Source organism: Pseudogymnoascus destructans, assembly GCF_001641265.1.
Source record: "Pseudogymnoascus destructans isolate 20631-21 unplaced genomic scaffold scaffold_7, whole genome shotgun sequence".
Taxonomy (NCBI): domain Eukaryota; kingdom Fungi; phylum Ascomycota; class Leotiomycetes; order Thelebolales; family Thelebolaceae; genus Pseudogymnoascus; species Pseudogymnoascus destructans.
In genome coordinates this window covers 258,058-276,635 of record NW_020167526.1, presented here as the reverse complement: position 1 = coordinate 276,635, position 18,578 = coordinate 258,058, and the positions used below count along the sequence as shown (strand labels likewise).

Genomic DNA, 18,578 nt, shown 5'->3' with positions numbered 1-18,578 from the left:
GTGGCCTATGAATAGTGCAGTTTTTCTTGTGAAAATCCAGAAATACTCAAAGCCATTATAAGAGGATGAAACACAACCTTTGCTACCTACGTTAAAGAATTCAGAGAAGCAACTTCAAGTATGGAAAGATAAGTTTACTCCATTGTTAAGTAGCCCATCAAAATAGCAATTTCATACTTCATACCTACTTATTTTGCCCTGAGAGGGGACACTTGCTTACCCGGTGTAACGGGTGCCGCCGTTACAGTACATGTGGTATATAAAGCGTGTTACGCGTATTCCGGGCGAGCCGGAATACTGTAGTCTTTTTGGCTAGTGGGATGTAGCGCGAGCGTAACCGTACATCATTACACCCGGGGACATTCGCTTCCTCCGACTGTGAGCGAAGCAACAGGCGGTCCCAACGATTAGTTCGGATAGTTAGATAGTTCTGACTATCCTAACTATCCTAACTATCCAACTATCCATATCACAGCGTAGTCTTCTCCCTACCCTTTACATCGACCCACTTCTCCTCGCCCTTCTCACCCACCCTATCAACCGCGTTAATGACAACATTCTCCTCGTCGCCATCCCCCCTGCCCTCAAACAAACTTTGCTTCAAGTTATTCAGCATATCTTCATCCTTATCTGCGTTGCGGAACGTCATCCAGAAGCCAACTCCGCCCAGAGCTGCAATGACAGCAACACTGCCATAATTCCAGACCAAAAGCGGATCCTCACTCAAAGCCGTAAGAGCCTGGCCGAGAGCACTGGAAACGGCGTTCGTGAAAAGAGCGAACGCTTGGATGGAAGAACGCATGTTTTTGGGGGCTTTGGTATATGCGTACTCGAGCTTGGTAATGGAGGCCATGACCTCAGATAGGCCGATCAGGCCGTATGGGAAGACTTGGATCCAGACAGTGAAGGAAGCGTTGCAATCCTTGCGTCCCGACTTAGATAGGGCGTTGACTTGATTTCCGCAGGGTGACATTTTGTAGATGTAGTATTGTGTCACGCAGGCGGATACCATGGCCAGGGATGCGAGCATGAAACCGGCCGTAATCTTCTTAATGGGCGTGAAGTTGATGCCCATCTTTCGGAGTCCAGGATAAACAATGAAATCCATGAGGGGGATGACAATAATAATGAAAATAGGGTTCAGATTCGAGACAATATCGTTGGGGACCTTGCCGAGGTTCATGGTGTTTGCCTGAGACACTAAGTTGCCAGTCATCTGGTTGTATGCAAGCCCTGTGGAGACATTAGTACCAACCCGTACCATAATTATAAGAAGACGAGGTGGTTGCTTACAGTAGAGAGGATAACACAAGAACACCTTGCACGCCAACAATCCACGGCGAACTTCATCCACCCATCCATCATCGAAGGTCATCCAAGCAGGCCGAGTAGTAAGAGGAATGTTGCTTGGCTTTACCTTATTCCAAAAGTCGGGGTCACTGAAATTCTTTTTTCTGTGATGCTTAGCAATATTCATACTGCAGTGCAGGAGTAAAACAGCGACTTACGTGGTACTGGGGTTCCAGGACCATTTGCCTTTGCATGCAAGTCTAATAAGCTTGTATGCTTTGGCCATAACAGATCCAGTCGGAGGGGATAGGTTATAATCTGCCTTGAAGTAAAACAGAATGGCGGGGCAAAGACAGAAAACAATAGTCGGTAGAAGGTATGACAACCAGAACCCGACATAGTGCTCCGAGTAAACCATGGCGAGCGAACCAGAAAAGGACCCGATGTTGATCAAGAGGTAAAAGTAGAGGTAGATACGAGCAGTCGTCGTCGCAGGGTCCACGATCTCTTTTGCGCCTTTCTTATTTATCCTCACGTAGGCTTTCTCATCCTTGTATTGCTCAGCAATCAAGGGTGAAATGTTAGACTTGAATCCACCGGTTCCAAGTCCCATAATCACAAGTCCGACTGAGAAAAGAGCGATGGCTGCGTTTGGGTGGACAATGACCGGTGGAATTGCGGATATGATCAAAATGACGTGTCCAACAAGTGCAAAACAGATGGCATATTGAATGGTAAGGTAGCGTCCGAAGTACTGATCAGCAACGTAGGCACCAAACAATGGCGTAATATAAGACCAGAAGTTGTTGACTTGACAAGATTAGTTTTGTTTTGAGAGCATCTTCAGTTGAGCTTACAGGTAGTCAGTCCAGTGGAAGCACGCTGTCCCATTCCCAAGGCACCAGACCCTGGCTTAACGAGGAAGCCAGCACCCGTTGTTGATCCTCGTGGGAGGTCCTTCTGAATGAAGTTGACGACTAGGATAATTTTAGTGTCTTTGGCGTTCTCGTGGGGATGATTGCTATATCAAACTCACAAACAGCAGTAGTGCCATAATAAGAGAATCTCTCAGCAAATTCGACGGCTGCTACAGTCCAGGCGGTCCAAGGAATCCTCCCAGGAACTCTAGGAAGGGTAGCAAACTCTTCTTCGGTGGGAAAAGGCTTGTCAACATCAAATGATGCGTTGGAGGCCTTGTCAGCATTAGAGATGGCCTCAGCAGCCTTCTTAGTCCCATGCGTGACCCCAAGACTATCTTTGGTTTCCATGGCCGCCATAATACCCGTAATGTCCACGGTTATGGCAAGTAATACAACGCAATTGCTACTAGAACGTAGAGGTCCTCTCAATTCAACAGTGGGAGGCACCAGGTCTTATAACCCAGCCCGGTGGGCTCTGGAATCACGACTTACCCCTCGATATACGAAATGCTCGTCGCCATAAGAGGCAGTTACCAAGAATGAAGCCAAGGCCGACGGTTTACTGGTATCACTTCTTGGCACTGTGGCATTGCGACGCAAGCCGCAAATCAGACGTGTGCGACAGCGTCCTACCAATGAACTGCAGAGTAGATTGTCGCCGAGTGTCCATTACGGGCGGAGAGGGCTATGCTCCAAGGCACTTTCCGTGCTGATAAGGGGAGAATTCACCAAACGGAAACGTGCTCCGGTCTTGTCACCTTCTGGAAGCAGCCATTGCATGCTATGCTAAAAGGCCACATTTAAAAAGGAGGGCGGGCTAAGTGATTTTCTTGAGTCCAGTTATGGTGGTATGTAATGGTTATTGCATGTTAGGCCTTGTGTATGAAGTACTCGGTGTTCCACCCACTCGCTTCGCTCGTAGGTGGCGACAGCAAGTTGTGCGTGCGACAGCAAGATGTGCGTACACCGCTATTTTGATATATAGAAAAAATAATAGTATTCTTCATAACGTAGTATCTACAATGCCTCAAAATAACGATCCTACTATGATTGCTCGCCTTAATGAGGCCCAACAGTTCTTCTTAAAACAACCAAGTACATATACAATTGCTTGGGTTGCAAATAAATTCAATGTCAACCGTGAGACACTCCGATGTCGTATTACGAGTACTACGTCTCCTCAATTACCCCACGGAGGTAGCAATCGAGTCTTATCTCAATCGCAAGAGACCGCGGTCTGTCAATTCATATACGACCAACTTGAGCGCGGGGTCCCTGCCAACCGATCTATGATACTACGGGCAGTTGCAGACTTACGACCTAATCGTACGATACCATCACAACGGTGGCTACAACGCTTTCTAAAAGCACACCCCGAATTTCATACAATTCACACGAAGACGTTAAATACACATCGGAAGCAAGCACAAAAGAAAGAGGTGTTTGAGGAATTCTTTCTCACATATAACGCCCTTATTACAAAACATAACATTAAGCCATATAATTTATGGAATGTTGATGAGACAGGCTATATGATTGGGTGTTATAAGTCTACGGCTGTTATTGTACCAATCGGTGTAAAGCAGTGGACTGTTGATAATCCTGAGAATCGGCTCTCTGTTACTGTAATTGAGGCAGTAAATGCAAGTGGTGCTGCACTTGCAGAAGCTATCATTATCCCTGGCAAACTTCATATGGATTCATGGTACAATGATGACCTTGAGCCAAATGCTCTCATTATTGTAAATGAGAGCGGGTATTCAAACGACGACATTGCAATCCAATACCTTATGCATTTTATCCAACTATCTGCAGAGCATATGGCACCAGATGATACTCGCCTCTTATTACTTGACGGCCATGACTCTCATAAAACAGAGCGCTTTCTTACATTAGCAGAAGAGCATAACATTGTTATTTGCTGCCTTCCTGCTCATACAACACATCTATTACAACCTCTTGATGTAGCGGTTTTTAAGCAGTGCAAACACTTTCATCAAAAGGCACTTGATCAAGCAGTACGTAGCTACGACTATGAGTATAAGCTACGTACGTTCCTTTCAGACCTCCCGCAAATCCGACGGCAATCTCTAACTGTCCGTACAATTCAATCTGGTTGGAGAAATACAGGACTATATCCATATAATCCTCCACTTGTAATTGACAAGATACAAGAGACTCGGAATCAAACACCTGATTATGAGCCATTTGCTTCATATAATATTATCTCAACACCGAAAACAACTATGCAAAGTGTGCAAGCGGTTGAACATTGGCAGAAGAGAGCAGAGGAAGCTTTCTCATCGCCTTCAAGAGAAGGGTTTCAATCATTTGCACGTGGAACTACAGTTGTTCTACACCGGGCAGAGCTCTATAAGACCGAGCTAGATATTATGACTCTACGTGCAGTAGAGCAGAAGGCAGCAAAGGCAAGGGCACGGAAATCACTACAGAAAGGAGGGCAGTTATATGCATCAGATGCACGGAAAATGCGGGAAGAGAAGAAAGCAAAGTTGCAAGCAAAAGCAGACGCAAGAGCAGCAAGGGAATCGGACCAAGTAGTAAAGCAGCTACAAGCGCAAGCACGTAAAATCGAAATTGAAGAGCGTAAGGTTGAGAGGAAGCGGGTAGCAGAGCGGAAGAAGGAAGGGTTGAAATCAAAAGTGATCATTTTACGGTATAGTAAGGATCAAAGTGATAGTAGCAATAGTGGCAGTAGCGATAGTGATAGTAGTTCTATTGATTTTATGTTTTAATTATATAGTTATATAGTTGATATATAAGGCGTCTTTTTCTTCGTTTTATGTGTCGCACATCTTGCTGTCGCACGCACAACTTGCTGTCGCCACCTACGAGCGAAGCGAGTGGGTGGAACACCGAGTAGCTGGCAATTGATTTGGTGGGCCGTTTGACAGGAAGATTTAGCCGTGCACGTGCCAACTGTCAGTGCAGGCAGTCTCTTGGAGAGATTCAACGGGATCAATTCGACTACCTATTCTACGGTCGGGATAAGCCCCAATTTATACTATATCCTTGAGTAATTACTCGGCAGTCTCACAGTAGGTTTCAGGCTGCGGCACCATCTCCATTCCCCAACAGTCACAATCGAGTATCACGCCCAGACCTTTGCTGTCAGTCACAGTTGATATTTACATATCTCACCCGCTGTTTTGCCTCTAAAATGGGTCCTGTTCTTTCTTCCAAGTTATATCCTGTCACGACGGAGTTCCGAACTTAATATTCTCATTCCCCACAACCGTCGTCAAGACATTCCCAATCCCTCCCACCTGCCCTGACCCGCCAGCCAACATGACATGCGCAAAACTGTCAGCCATTAACTGAACCCCAGACACGAAACCCTGCCCATCGAATTCACTAATTTCATGTTAGCTTTATCTCTCACAGGATCCCCGCCAAGCGCTACTCACCAATGTCCTCCCGCGGGGCTCCCATCCACAGTCTGGAGAGCTCCAATCTGACCAGCACTTAGACCCGCATTCGCTGCCAAGGTCTCATATGCCTCCACTGCCTGCGGGATTGCAGGCTGCAACGACGCCAACTCGTTCTGTGTGCTCTGGAAATGGATCCGCGTTGAGGCCGCCAGGGTGGCCTCATCCACGACTGCAACTTGCGGCGCCAACGCCCCGCAGTTCAGCATCACACCCGTCTTATATGCAGCTCCAAAGGCCGGCATGAAGAACCCAGAGAGCATTAGTGAGCCGCCAGATACACCGGTGAAGAATACATTCGCCGGGTCGAACGCGACATCTTGTGGGAGTTGCTTTTGGATCAGCGTGTTCACTGCTGCTGAGTGTGCGACGCCGTCGGTGCGATCGAGTCCGCTGCCGCCGCCCCAGAAGCGGTTTCGGTTTGGTGCGAGAACGACGACGCCCATGAGCCCGCCTTGAACGGCTTGGTTAGGGAAGTCGATGAAGGATTGCCCGCCGTCGCCGTGGAGGAGTACGTTGAGTCCGTTTTGGCTGGCTGTGGCGTTGTTGGCTGTGGCGGCCGTTGCCGCCGTTGCAGCGCCACCAGGGACGCCCGAGGCTGCGGTGAAAAGGGAGGCTGGGGCACTAATCTTGTATCGGATAGTAAGACCGCTGTGAGTTGTTAGGAGCTGGAGAGGGAAGGGAAGATGGGAGCGTTACTTGATGTTTACGGTCTTGTCAAGGATCGTAGATCCATCGGTGGCCTGGGAAACGGTACCATCGCCTGTTGCAGCGAGTCCTGCGGTAGTTCCTGCTGCGGCTCCTGTGGCGGCTCCCGTGTTGTTATTTGGCCGTTTTCTTCCTCGGCGAGGGAGGGCGTCGGATTGAAGGATGAGGGAAAGAAAGAAGAAGAAAGACAGGGTTCGGAACCCGGAGAAGTGTAGGAAAACCATGACACCGAGATGTCGCCTCGGCTGCGAGAATAAATGATAATTAAATGGATACAGAAGAATCGAATAACTAGACCAGCCAGCTTTGAGTTAAAAAAACGAGGTAGGAAAGAGATGGGATGAAGACAAAAGTACGCTCTATCGAGGGAAGTCTCATTATTTCTATAGAGCGGTAAATCAAACAAAGGGAGTATGATGGTGGAGACCCCATTTACGAAACGGCGGCAATGTCGAAACTCGCCCGTGATACAGACAGAGCTTCCCCATCCGTGACGTGATACAGACAGAGCTTCCCCATCCGTGACGTGATACAGACAGAGCTTCCCTATCCATAATCACGGAAACAGTGTGAAACGGGGCCAAAGGCAAAGGAAATATGACGCGTCCGTGAAGTCCTCAAGAATAGCACCCAAGAGTTCGCCTCTCACCGTTGAAGTAGTTTATTATACCGTAATTTATGCGTGCTACTATTTCTCCTCCGCCAAAGGGCTGCTTGAAATTGCTAAAATATTTCCGTCGTGATGTTGAGGACCTCAATCCGTCGACGCCAAGCATTCTTGGCAGGGTAAACTAGATCCCTCTTCAAGCACCTCCGTAACGCCACCAAAACACACCCCTGATCTTGGCTATCGAATGGATACACCTCAATAAATATAGTTGGAAAGCCAGAGATATGTAAGAATATTGGATATAGAGCGTATGTCACTATCCATTTGAAGAGAGTGTATTTTTTGATTCAACTCTATTTTTCTAATTTGGAAACATAAAATATTGAAAAATCAGAGGATGGTTTAATGATTGACGATTTATTACAAGACAAGCCGTGCGTTCAACTCCATTAGGCCACTTCAGAAGTGCTGTAACACTGTAGCAAAATATAGCAGCCCCACCTGTATTAGCCGTAATAGGAAGTAGACCCCTGACCAACCCCAGCATCAAAATTGCCTGATTAGGAAGACCGCTGTTACAGTGTAGCACCGAGGTGATACACTGTACTCGAGTAGCACTTTACAAGCTAAATGAGTATTATACTCTTACAACAAACCAGCAGTATAGCCACTTAAGTGTAGCTACAATTTATGATCTAAGAATGAATCTTGAGGTCTGTACAAGCTTGTGGCCAAGTAGTGGCAAGGCAAGTAAAAGAAACCGAGTAAGAGCACACTTTCAAGATGTCTTTATGTAGTATAAGACCTGTTAATATCATCTTGGCACTGAGAGAATTGAGCAGCAGACAGAATTAGCTAATGCAGCAGTGCATGAGACTAATTCCGGCGATGATTTATATGCTGCGTAAGGAATCTCATTTCAAGAACCTAAGTGGAAGCGGTGGGTACTTGAGCCACGGCCAGGCCAGTAGATAGACATTCTTAAATACTGGTTATTAAAGCAGTATATGTATCTATTGTTGCACAAATTGCAAGAGACCATCTTGCAATTCTGTTGAGGGAAAGAGGACGTCCACTATGGGATATGCAGTGTGTCCAGTAGTTAGTCAGTTAGTCGGTTTGTTATGCAGTTAAACAGTTGGTTTTCGCATTATGCAGTTCTTGGCAGTTGGTTTAAAGATTATGCCGTACAGTCTGTAGTTGGTTCTTGGCAGTTCAAACTGCAGTTTGAACTGCAGTTTGAATTGCCTAATGTGGAAATTTTATCAGCCTAATATATGAGTACCATATAGTGAAAACTCTGCATCTTCGTGATCTATAGCTTCATTCTTTGGCAATAATGGCATCACCACAGTCTAGTCTATTGGTAGATTTTGACACTGCTCAGTTTGAAACATTTGATACTCAAAGCGACGCACCTACACAATCCTCTCTGTCTCTTACAAGCTGAAAACGTCCACGAACATCAAAAATCTGGGACCCTACACCTGAGCACCGTGATACAGCCTATTTTAATCGACATGGAAAGGCTGTTTGGCATTGTAAGTACTGCCGAAAGGAGTATCAAGAGACTTCTGGTACTGCAGTTGTAACTACGCATCTATTAGATACTCATGCAATTGCCATTACTTCTGTACAAGCTATCAAGACACTCTCTCGGCAATCCAATATCAGCGAAGCATTTCAACGAAGTCAAAACCATAAACGCCGTTGCCTTTCTACAGTCGATACTCAGACACTAGATCCTGCAGTACTTGAACACTTATATGTCTGATGGATTGTAAGCTGTGGAGTTAGCTTTCGCATGGCTTCAAGAGAGGAATTCCGGTCTTTGTTACAGTATCTAAATCCTGAAGTTAATAACTGGCTTCCACACTCAACAACAACTATCCAACTATGGACTATTCGAACATATAATACAGAGAAACTCCGTATACAGCAAATGGTACAATCAGCACTTTTAAAAGTCCATTTTACAGTTGATCTATGGACCTCTCCAAACTCTCTTGCAATTATTGGTATCATTGGTCACTATATTGCAGAAAATGGAGACTTGCAGCACTCGGTACTTGCTTTACAAGAGCTTGACGGACAACATACAGGCCAGAACCAAGCTGAAAGTATTATGGGGGTTATCAATGACTACAGAATTGCTTCAAAGGTTGGTTATTTCATGATGGATAACGCAAGCAATAACGATACAATGATAGAAGCATTGTCTACATGTATGTATAAGCAATTTATAGGTTATAATATATATAACTAACTTAACTAATTTATAAATAGTTCTATTTAATCAGTATCAAATTGTCTATAATGCAGAACATCACCGCCTTCGCTGCAACGGCCATATCATCAACTTGGCAGCTCAAGCATTTTTATTCCACTCAAGTGATGAAGCTCTTGCAGACTATAATAATACAAATACGTTAGCTACTCCTACAGAAACAGAAATGCAACACTGGAGGACAAAAGGCCCACTTGGCAAGCTTCATAATATTGTAGTCCACATACAACGAAGTGCACAGCGAATGGCTACCTTTCGTACGCTAAGTCAAGGTCATAACCTCTTACGGGATAATGCAACTCGGTGGAACTCTTGGTATAGGATGTTACAGACTGCAACAACTTTACGGGCTGCAATTGACGTATACTGTGCACAGTATCAGGAGAATACTGCTGATATCTTGTCTGCAGAAGACTGGCGGAACTTACAAAAGATTGAGAATTTCTTATTGTGCTTCTATGATGCCACACTCTCTACAGAGTCTCGGGGTGCTACAATTGAAAGAGTATTACCAACAATGGACTATTTGCTTGAGCAATTTGAGCAGGGCAAGACCTTATATGCAGAGGACGCATTCATGAGCCCATGTTGCAATTCTGGATGGGCAAAGTTGGACAAATACTACAGCTTGACAGACAGATCTCCTGTTTATATTGCAGCTTTAGTACTATGTCCGCAAAATAAGTGGCAATATATGGAGGATAACTGGCCAATTGAATGGATTACCGATGCAAAAGCAAAGGTACAGCTCTTTTGGGATAGAGAGTATAAGTCTACAGCAATCACAGTCCCTACACCAGCTACCGAGACAGCTTCTACAGTACATAACGCTTTTCAGGAATGGCAGAAGAAGAAACAACGGTCACAACTTGATATTGATGAATATACAAAGTATCTACAGGCTGCAGTATTGCCCGAAGTAACAGATGCAAGATCTTGGTGGCTAGAAACAACACAGCGTAACAGCTATCCAGCTCTCTCAATAATGGCACTTGATATATTGTCTATTCCTGCAATGTCTGCAGAGCCGGAACAGTTATTTTCAGGCGCTAAAATCACCATTACAGACTGTAGGAATCAGCTAGGTATTGAGAGTATACAGGCTATTGAGTGTCTCAAATCTTGGCTTGGAGGAAGTAGTATTGCATGGGTAGAGGAAAAGGAGGAATAGTTACGTGTTAGTAAACTGCAGTTAGGCAGTTATACAGTTGGTTATACCGTACAGTTCTGCAATATATTGAAACAGTTGGTTTTAGGATTACGCAGTTCTTGGCAGTTGGTTTGGGCTCTTAAAACTGCCAAGAACCAACTGTTTCAACTACTGGATACACTGGGATATGGTGGCATTTGGGCCCTAGAATGGCAGCTTTTCCCAGTGTTATCGTCAGGCTGCCCAATTGGCGCTTGGCGTGAGCAAATTGCCTCGGAACTCCGGCGCATTGGGTTTCAGGCAAACCCATCTGTTACTCAGGGAGTTTGGGTAGGCCCTCCGAATAACATAAATAATACGTAGGCTCCGTAGGTAGTGTAGCAATTCAATTCAATTCATTCTATATACTGTACTCGGTGTTCCACCCACTCGCTTCGCTCGTAGGTGGCGACAGCAAGTTGTGCGTGCGACAGCAAGATGTGCGTACACCGCTATTTTGATATATAGAAAAAATAATAGTATTCTTCATAACGTAGTATCTACAATGCCTCAAAATAACGATCCTACTATGATTGCTCACCTTAATGAGGCCCAACAGTTCTTCTTAAAACAACCAAGTACATATACAATTGCTTGGGTTGCAAATAAATTCAATGTCAACCGTGAGACACTCCGATGTCGTATTACGAGTACTACGTCTCCTCAATTACCCCACGGAGGTAGCAATCGAGTCTTATCTCAATCGCAAGAGACCGCGGTCTGTCAATTCATATACGACCAACTTGAGCGCGGGGTCCCTGCCAACCGATCTATGATACTACGGGCAGTTGCAGACTTACGACCTAATCGTACGATACCATCACAACGGTGGCTACAACGCTTTCTAAAAGCACACCCCGAATTTCATACAATTCACACGAAGACGTTAAATACACATCGGAAGCAAGCACAAAAGAAAGAGGTGTTTGAGGAATTCTTTCTCACATATAACGCCCTTATTACAAAACATAACATTAAGCCATATAATTTATGGAATGTTGATGAGACAGGCTATATGATTGGGTGTTATAAGTCTACGGCTGTTATTGTACCAATCGGTGTAAAGCAGTGGACTGTTGATAATCCTGAGAATCGGCTCTCTGTTACTGTAATTGAGGCAGTAAATGCAAGTGGTGCTGCACTTGCAGAAGCTATCATTATCCCTGGCAAACTTCATATGGATTCATGGTACAATGATGACCTTGAGCCAAATGCTCTCATTATTGTAAATGAGAGCGGGTATTCAAACGACGACATTGCAATCCAATACCTTATGCATTTTATCCAACTATCTGCAGAGCATATGGCACCAGATGATACTCGCCTCTTATTACTTGACGGCCATGACTCTCATAAAACAGAGCGCTTTCTTACATTAGCAGAAGAGCATAACATTGTTATTTGCTGCCTTCCTGCTCATACAACACATCTATTACAACCTCTTGATGTAGCGGTTTTTAAGCAGTGCAAACACTTTCATCAAAAGGCACTTGATCAAGCAGTACGTAGCTACGACTATGAGTATAAGCTACGTACGTTCCTTTCAGACCTCCCGCAAATCCGACGGCAATCTCTAACTGTCCGTACAATTCAATCTGGTTGGAGAAATACAGGACTATATCCATATAATCCTCCACTTGTAATTGACAAGATACAAGAGACTCGGAATCAAACACCTGATTATGAGCCATTTGCTTCATATAATATTATCTCAACACCGAAAACAACTATGCAAAGTGTGCAAGCGGTTGAACATTGGCAGAAGAGAGCAGAGGAAGCTTTCTCATCGCCTTCAAGAGAAGGGTTTCAATCATTTGCACGTGGAACTACAGTTGTTCTACACCGGGCAGAGCTCTATAAGACCGAGCTAGATATTATGACTCTACGTGCAGTAGAGCAGAAGGCAGCAAAGGCAAGGGCACGGAAATCACTACAGAAAGGAGGGCAGTTATATGCATCAGATGCACGGAAAATGCGGGAAGAGAAGAAAGCAAAGTTGCAAGCAAAAGCAGACGCAAGAGCAGCAAGGGAATCGGACCAAGTAGTAAAGCAGCTACAAGCGCAAGCACGTAAAATCGAAATTGAAGAGCGTAAGGTTGAGAGGAAGCGGGTAGCAGAGCGGAAGAAGGAAGGGTTGAAATCAAAAGTGATCATTTTACGGTATAGTAAGGATCAAAGTGATAGTAGCAATAGTGGCAGTAGCGATAGTGATAGTAGTTCTATTGATTTTATGTTTTAATTATATAGTTATATAGTTGATATATAAGGCGTCTTTTTCTTCGTTTTATGTGTCGCACATCTTGCTGTCGCACGCACAACTTGCTGTCGCCACCTACGAGCGAAGCGAGTGGGTGGAACACCGAGTAGTCTACTGTTGCCCGTTGCGCAAAAGCCCGAAGGCCTGGTCACCAAACACCGCACGATTTGCGCGCGGTCGTAATATCGTCCTTCCTCCAACAAATTCCAGCTACATCTGCTGCATCAGCGGGTATTTAGTAATGGCAGCGATATAATAACTTAAGAAGCGGAACCGGCTGTCGCCTTCAACTGTGAGATATTTACTCTGCCTACGGGATTAGGGTGCACTTCTAGAAGGTGACGACAGCAAGGGCGATGGAGATGAGTGGGAGGAATAGAGGTTGCGACAGTATAGTACATTATCATAAACAGATTCTCACGACCCATTATCATAGTTATTATTAGCCTCATTTCTACTTTTCTGCACAATAATTTTATAGCAGAGCCTCATCTACCCGGATATATACCCATACCTACCTGTGACATCCTACCTACCTACCTACTCTACCCGCGAAGCTCCGGGTATATACCCCAAGTGGTACCCGCCGAACACTGGTTCTAGATATAGTCGAAGGTAGAAAATCTACCAGACAATGAGTCTCCGCGTCCACCTGCTTCCCACACCCGTTTAACAACCGAATACATTGGCGTTACAACGTGTGGCATCGCTGTCATAATTGCAGTTCGCAGCGAAAGTGAAGCAGTTGGAAGGGTTGCAGTAGGCCACGTTAGCTCCCTTATTTGTGAAGTCGCACTGTAGCCACTGATGCAGCTGGCTGACCAAGAGGCAGTGCCTCCTGGGAGCCCGGGGATTGTGTTGATGGTGCAAGTGTGGACACCGTTGTCCGTTGTGCCGCCGTCCATCTGGCCGTTGTCGTAAGAGGTGACGGCCCCGAAATTGAGGCAGGCTTGGACAGTGCTGGCCATGAGCAGAATCGCAGCTGGAGCGATGGAGGCGAGACTGAAATACAGGTAATAGTAGTAATCGTCGGTGTTCTCATCGACCACCTTGCAGGTGGTCGGCGAAAGCGAAGTGCATCCGGAAAGCGAAATTGCATCCCGTCATAGCCGAGTCAGAGATTTACACCCAAAATACGTTCCCACTCTCAACTATGCACCTGCACAATGGACCAAGCCCTCGAATTCCTCTGCGAGAACTCTTCCGAAAAGCCAATCACCGCCACTTGAAGACGCTTAATTCCTATACTTGACGAGCGAAGTTGAAAGCCGCCGAAGCCCTAATATCGCCTCCTATTTTTAAACACAGAGGACAAATAAGATACTCTCAAAGGTACAAATTAAGGCGATATACAAATATGTCGATGATTCGTATCATGCGGGTTACGGGGCATCAAGAGCAATGGTTTTTGCAGCAATTAGCCACTTGCGGGCGGCAGAAATACCACCAAAACCAGCGCCATGAAGGCGCTGGTTTAGGGCTTTATAAAAAGCCATTCTAACTTCTTCGAGTCGTTAAAACGAAAGCGATTGCTCGAGTTCGAGTTACAACTCATGATATTTCAGCGGTAGAGGACTGGTTTTCAGTATATTTGTCATGGTATATCCAACATGATATCTAGCTGCAAAACATCTATAACTTTCACGAAACTGGCTTTTGTGTTGGAGTAGCGCTAGGGGAGGAGGTAATACTTCCTATATATATTACAGAGGTGTGTACAATTAGTTATCATCATTGAAATATAATTGAACTGACCTTACTAAGATGTATGTTCCAATGGCCAAAAATTGCAGGTCTATTACTATAATCGAGTCAATCTATGCAATTAGACAAGTGATTCTACCAGTGATTATTATACAAGGACAACAACATATAGAGTCCTAGTATCATGAAAAGCTAAGCAGCAACGAGCTTATATTGCTCTCTGATTCTAGATATACAAATGGCGAACTAACAATGCTTTATTTAGAGCATTTCATTAAACATTCTGATGCTAGGCCTAATAAACCATTAAAAATCCTTCTTATGGATAGCCATATCAGTCATACAATACCTGAGTTTGTCATACGAGCAACAGTGATGAATATTCATCCATATCTGCTCCTGTAACATCTTACACATATTATGCAGCTGCTTGATGTTGGTGTTTTTCAGCCTTACAAACACTGGCACAAGAAGGCAATTCAATATGCAATGTGAAATCTTGATATTAATTATAATATTGCTTCATTTTTTCGAGACTTAGGCAAAATCTGCCAGGAAATATTTAAGAAAGGCACAATCATAGGAGCATTTCGTGAAGCTGGAATGTGGCTAATAATGTTACAGCTATCGGCAGAGCTATTGGCCGAGTGGGTCATGCCATAGGACCCAACGACACCCTATAGGATGGAGCTGTGAGAACTGTTAGAACTCATACAGTTCCTACAGTTCCTACAGTTCCTTAGGGTGGAACTGTTAGAACTGTTAGAACTCGTACAGTTCCTTACAGTTCCCTTTAGCATGACACCACTATATAAGTAGATAGTATTTCCTTAGATAGGAGCTTCGTGCTCAACTCAATATAGTATTCTTTACAATACTTTAACGTGTTACTTAGAAAGCCTTTGTATTTAATCCCCTGCCTCCTCTGTTAAGTCAACCTTACGCAAGAAACCTCTGTGTCTTCTATCGTTTAGAAGTCAGCATTACAAATAAACCCTAAAGAAGCCTTGAAAAAAATGAAGGTATATACACTGTCTGAAAACGCTCTAGACCTACCACAAATTCCACAGATTCTAACAAAATTTGTACATTCAGAGCTCAAATTACAGCATTAGCAGGCAAAGATACCATACCTTTTGTCAAGTCCATCAGCACAAAAATGGGATTCTTAGGTGCGCAGTACCGAAAACGTCCTTGCTCAAGGAGAGTTAGCTGTTCTACAGTATAATTTACTATCTACAAAGGTTGTGAACTAGCAAAAGGCAAAGGTCAAAAGCTGCAATGTTGTTCAAGCAACGTGCGGTCCATTAACAGCTAAAGATGCTTGGGAAAAAAATAGCTAACAAGGCTAAAAAGGAGAAGGAAACTTAAGAGCAGAAGTCAAAATTTAGAGCACGAATAGCCTTGAATAAGGTCAAAAAGGTGCTTCATATTTGTGGTGTTGAGGCTTGCAAAGATGTAAGGATGCCTCCGCCCTCAGTGATGGAAGGGATCTGAGTCGGACAGGTTACGGTCATGTGGGGAGAGTTAGGGCAGGTTAGCCAAGTCGGACCTGTTTCAGGTACTTAAGGGGATTGACCCAACGGGGTTCCTCATCTTTTTTGTATCCTTCATAGTAGATCTATAGGATAGCATCCGTTTAGCCTCCGACTCGCACTCCCATATGCTATTACTGTGAGCTGGGTGCCCTGTATCCTTACAAAAGCTGAGCTTTCAAGAAAATGGCAGGTTACCTAGTTGTTAAAAGCAAAGCAGGAGGTGCCTCCTAATTTACTTAATCCAATTCCTAATCCTGAAAAAATTGCACAGGAGTTAGAGATAGAAGAAGCCAATATTCAATTGATTTCAACAATGGGGTGGTTGGGATCACAGGTATATGACGATGATGAGACTAGATTTATAAGATTTAGTGGTTTGGATGAGGACATATTTACAGACAGGACAGAAGAGAATTTGGATTCAGGGTTGTTTTAAAGTGAGAATAGCGTCAATTTTATTTAATAATTTAATCACTTAATTGGTTTTATAACTTAGTTGTTTAGATAGTAGTTATATTAGATTCTACATACTAATGATATCTGGCTGGCTAGATGTAATTTCACATTCCAGATGCACGCCAACCACCTATAAGGTGGTTGGTGCAAACACTGATGATTAGTTGTTCGATGGAGTTTATGGGATCTGTAGAAGGAGTGTTAGGATGCTGGTGAGAAAATCATGGATAGGATAAATGGCTTACTAATTTCTTGTGTGTTAGGACTTGTAGTAGAATAAAACTAGTTGAGTTTCTCACTGTCTATTAGAATACATCACACTTTATATAGAAAAACAGAAAATTCAGACCCCAATCCTAGACAGAGGATTCTACCTGCCCTAATTAAAGCCCCAACTTCAGCCTATTATCTAAAGCATGCGTGAAATCATGCAATCTCTTCATCTGCTCCTAATTATTACCATGTGCACAGAAGATCTCTTCTGCTCGAAGGGCAATTCCATAATAAGGCTATGGAGGAAAGGGCTGAGCTATAGGGCCAAGCTTTCTTTAGCTGGTAGAGTAGAGCAGACACAGTAAGCTAAGAAGTGTGTCAGCTGAATATTTGAAATATTGATTGCTATCATGTCAGCCACTCTAGTGAATCATTTGCGCCGCATCATATGAGACTTAAATGCAGAGAGTGCTGTTGAAGTCAGCTTAGGCACACATCTTATCTACTTGGAGAAAGTGGGTAGTGATCCTCAGTAGCAATGAGGCCCTCCACTAGCTTACTGAGGATCCTGTGACAGGATGTTGCTTGTCTAGTTAGTCTATCTAGCTGATCTATTTTGAACGGAGCCGCTTAGCATATGTACATACTACTTAGTGGTTTGTCCACCTACGAGTGAAGCGAGTAGGTGGCGAAAGCGAGTTGGGTATGCGAAAGCGAGTTTGAGTATGCAATGTCGCCTCATGACAACTACGTCTCCTTATGACAACCACTTCAATACTACTAATTCATGAACAATACTACCAATATGCCTCTAACCCATGATTCTGAATATAAATCTCGCATTACAGAAGCAGTGCAGTTCTTTTTAAAGCCTCTACAAGCCTATACAATCTCCTAGGTCGCTCCAAAATTCAAGATCAAGTACAAAACTCTATAATGACACATATTGAAGCCGACATCTACAATGCGCAAGCCATATGGAGGACAAAACCAAGTATTGACTCCTGCAAAGATGCTGCAATTTGCCAATTTATACATGACCAACTTGAATGCAGTATTCCTGCAAATCGGAGTACGCTACTACAAGCTGTCATAGACTTGCGACAGGTCAAAGAGCTGCCCTCTTAATGCTAGCTTCAACAGTCCTCAAAGCCCACCCTAAATTCCACTCTATTTGTACAAAGGCATTAAATACTCAGCGAAAGCAAGCACAGAATCGGTCAAATTTCGAGGGCTTCTTTATGAAGTATAATGCGATTCTCACAAAATATAATATCTAGACAATTTCTGTAGGATCTATAGCAGTAGGTAGAGAACATAAACCGTAAATACAGTCACAAAGCAGTAGGGCCTAAAGTGATAATTTGTAATGCATATTCTTATAATTGAAGTTATTCTAACTACTATATATACTGTTCCGGGCCCTATTCCTGTGCCTATTCGTGGCTTGGATCCTGAAATCCTCCTGGTTTCGGTCCGTTCCCTAGAGCTTTAGAATCAAAACATTAGAAATGGAAGATCTAGGATCCAGAGGATCACGAAACTAGCTGACACAGCTTCAGTATCAGGGCTCTGATCCCTGCTTCCAGGTTGAGGATTCAACAATATCAAGTCATGTAATCTCTAGAACTTTAATGAGACAGGTTACATGATTGGATGCTATGGGTCTATAGATGTAATTGTACTAGTCGGAGTAAAGCAGGTAAGTTCACTAACTCTATTATAAAGAGTTCAATACTAACGTACAAAGTGGATTGTAGATAATCCTAATAATTCACTCTCTGTTACTGTCATCGAAGCTATAAATGCTAAAGGATATTCACTTCCTAAGTGCATTATATTACTAGGAGATATAGAGGCAGATGTCGTCCACGTAGCCGAAGCGCAGGGTGTTGTCTTCAGCAAGGAGCTCTGCTAGGTACAGCATGTAGAGGACTGGGGAGAGTGGTGATCCTTG

The 18,578-nt window shown here is 44.0% G+C and overlaps 2 protein-coding genes across 2 annotated transcripts; both read right to left on the bottom strand.

Annotated features, from left to right (window-relative positions):
- Nucleotides 1-60: 60 nt before the first annotated feature.
- Nucleotides 61-2,935, bottom strand: VC83_02833 (uncharacterized protein). Its single transcript, XM_024466487.1, has 5 exons — nt 2,327-2,935; nt 2,148-2,267; nt 1,509-2,100; nt 1,294-1,454; nt 61-1,233 (listed from the first exon to the last, which is right to left on the bottom strand). Exons 1-5 carry the CDS (start codon nt 2,565-2,567, stop codon nt 470-472), a joined length of 1,878 nt encoding a protein of 625 aa, XP_024325350.1. The 5' UTR covers nt 2,568-2,935; the 3' UTR covers nt 61-469.
- Nucleotides 2,936-5,207: 2,272 nt separating this feature from the next.
- On the bottom strand, nt 5,208-6,591 carry VC83_02832 (uncharacterized protein; the record flags this gene model as incomplete). The annotated part of the gene is made up of 3 exons (XM_024466486.1): nt 5,208-5,585; nt 5,639-6,310; nt 6,359-6,591. 3 exons carry the CDS (start codon nt 6,589-6,591, stop codon nt 5,426-5,428), a joined length of 1,065 nt encoding a protein of 354 aa, XP_024325349.1. The 3' UTR covers nt 5,208-5,425.
- Nucleotides 6,592-18,578: the final 11,987 nt, after the last annotated feature.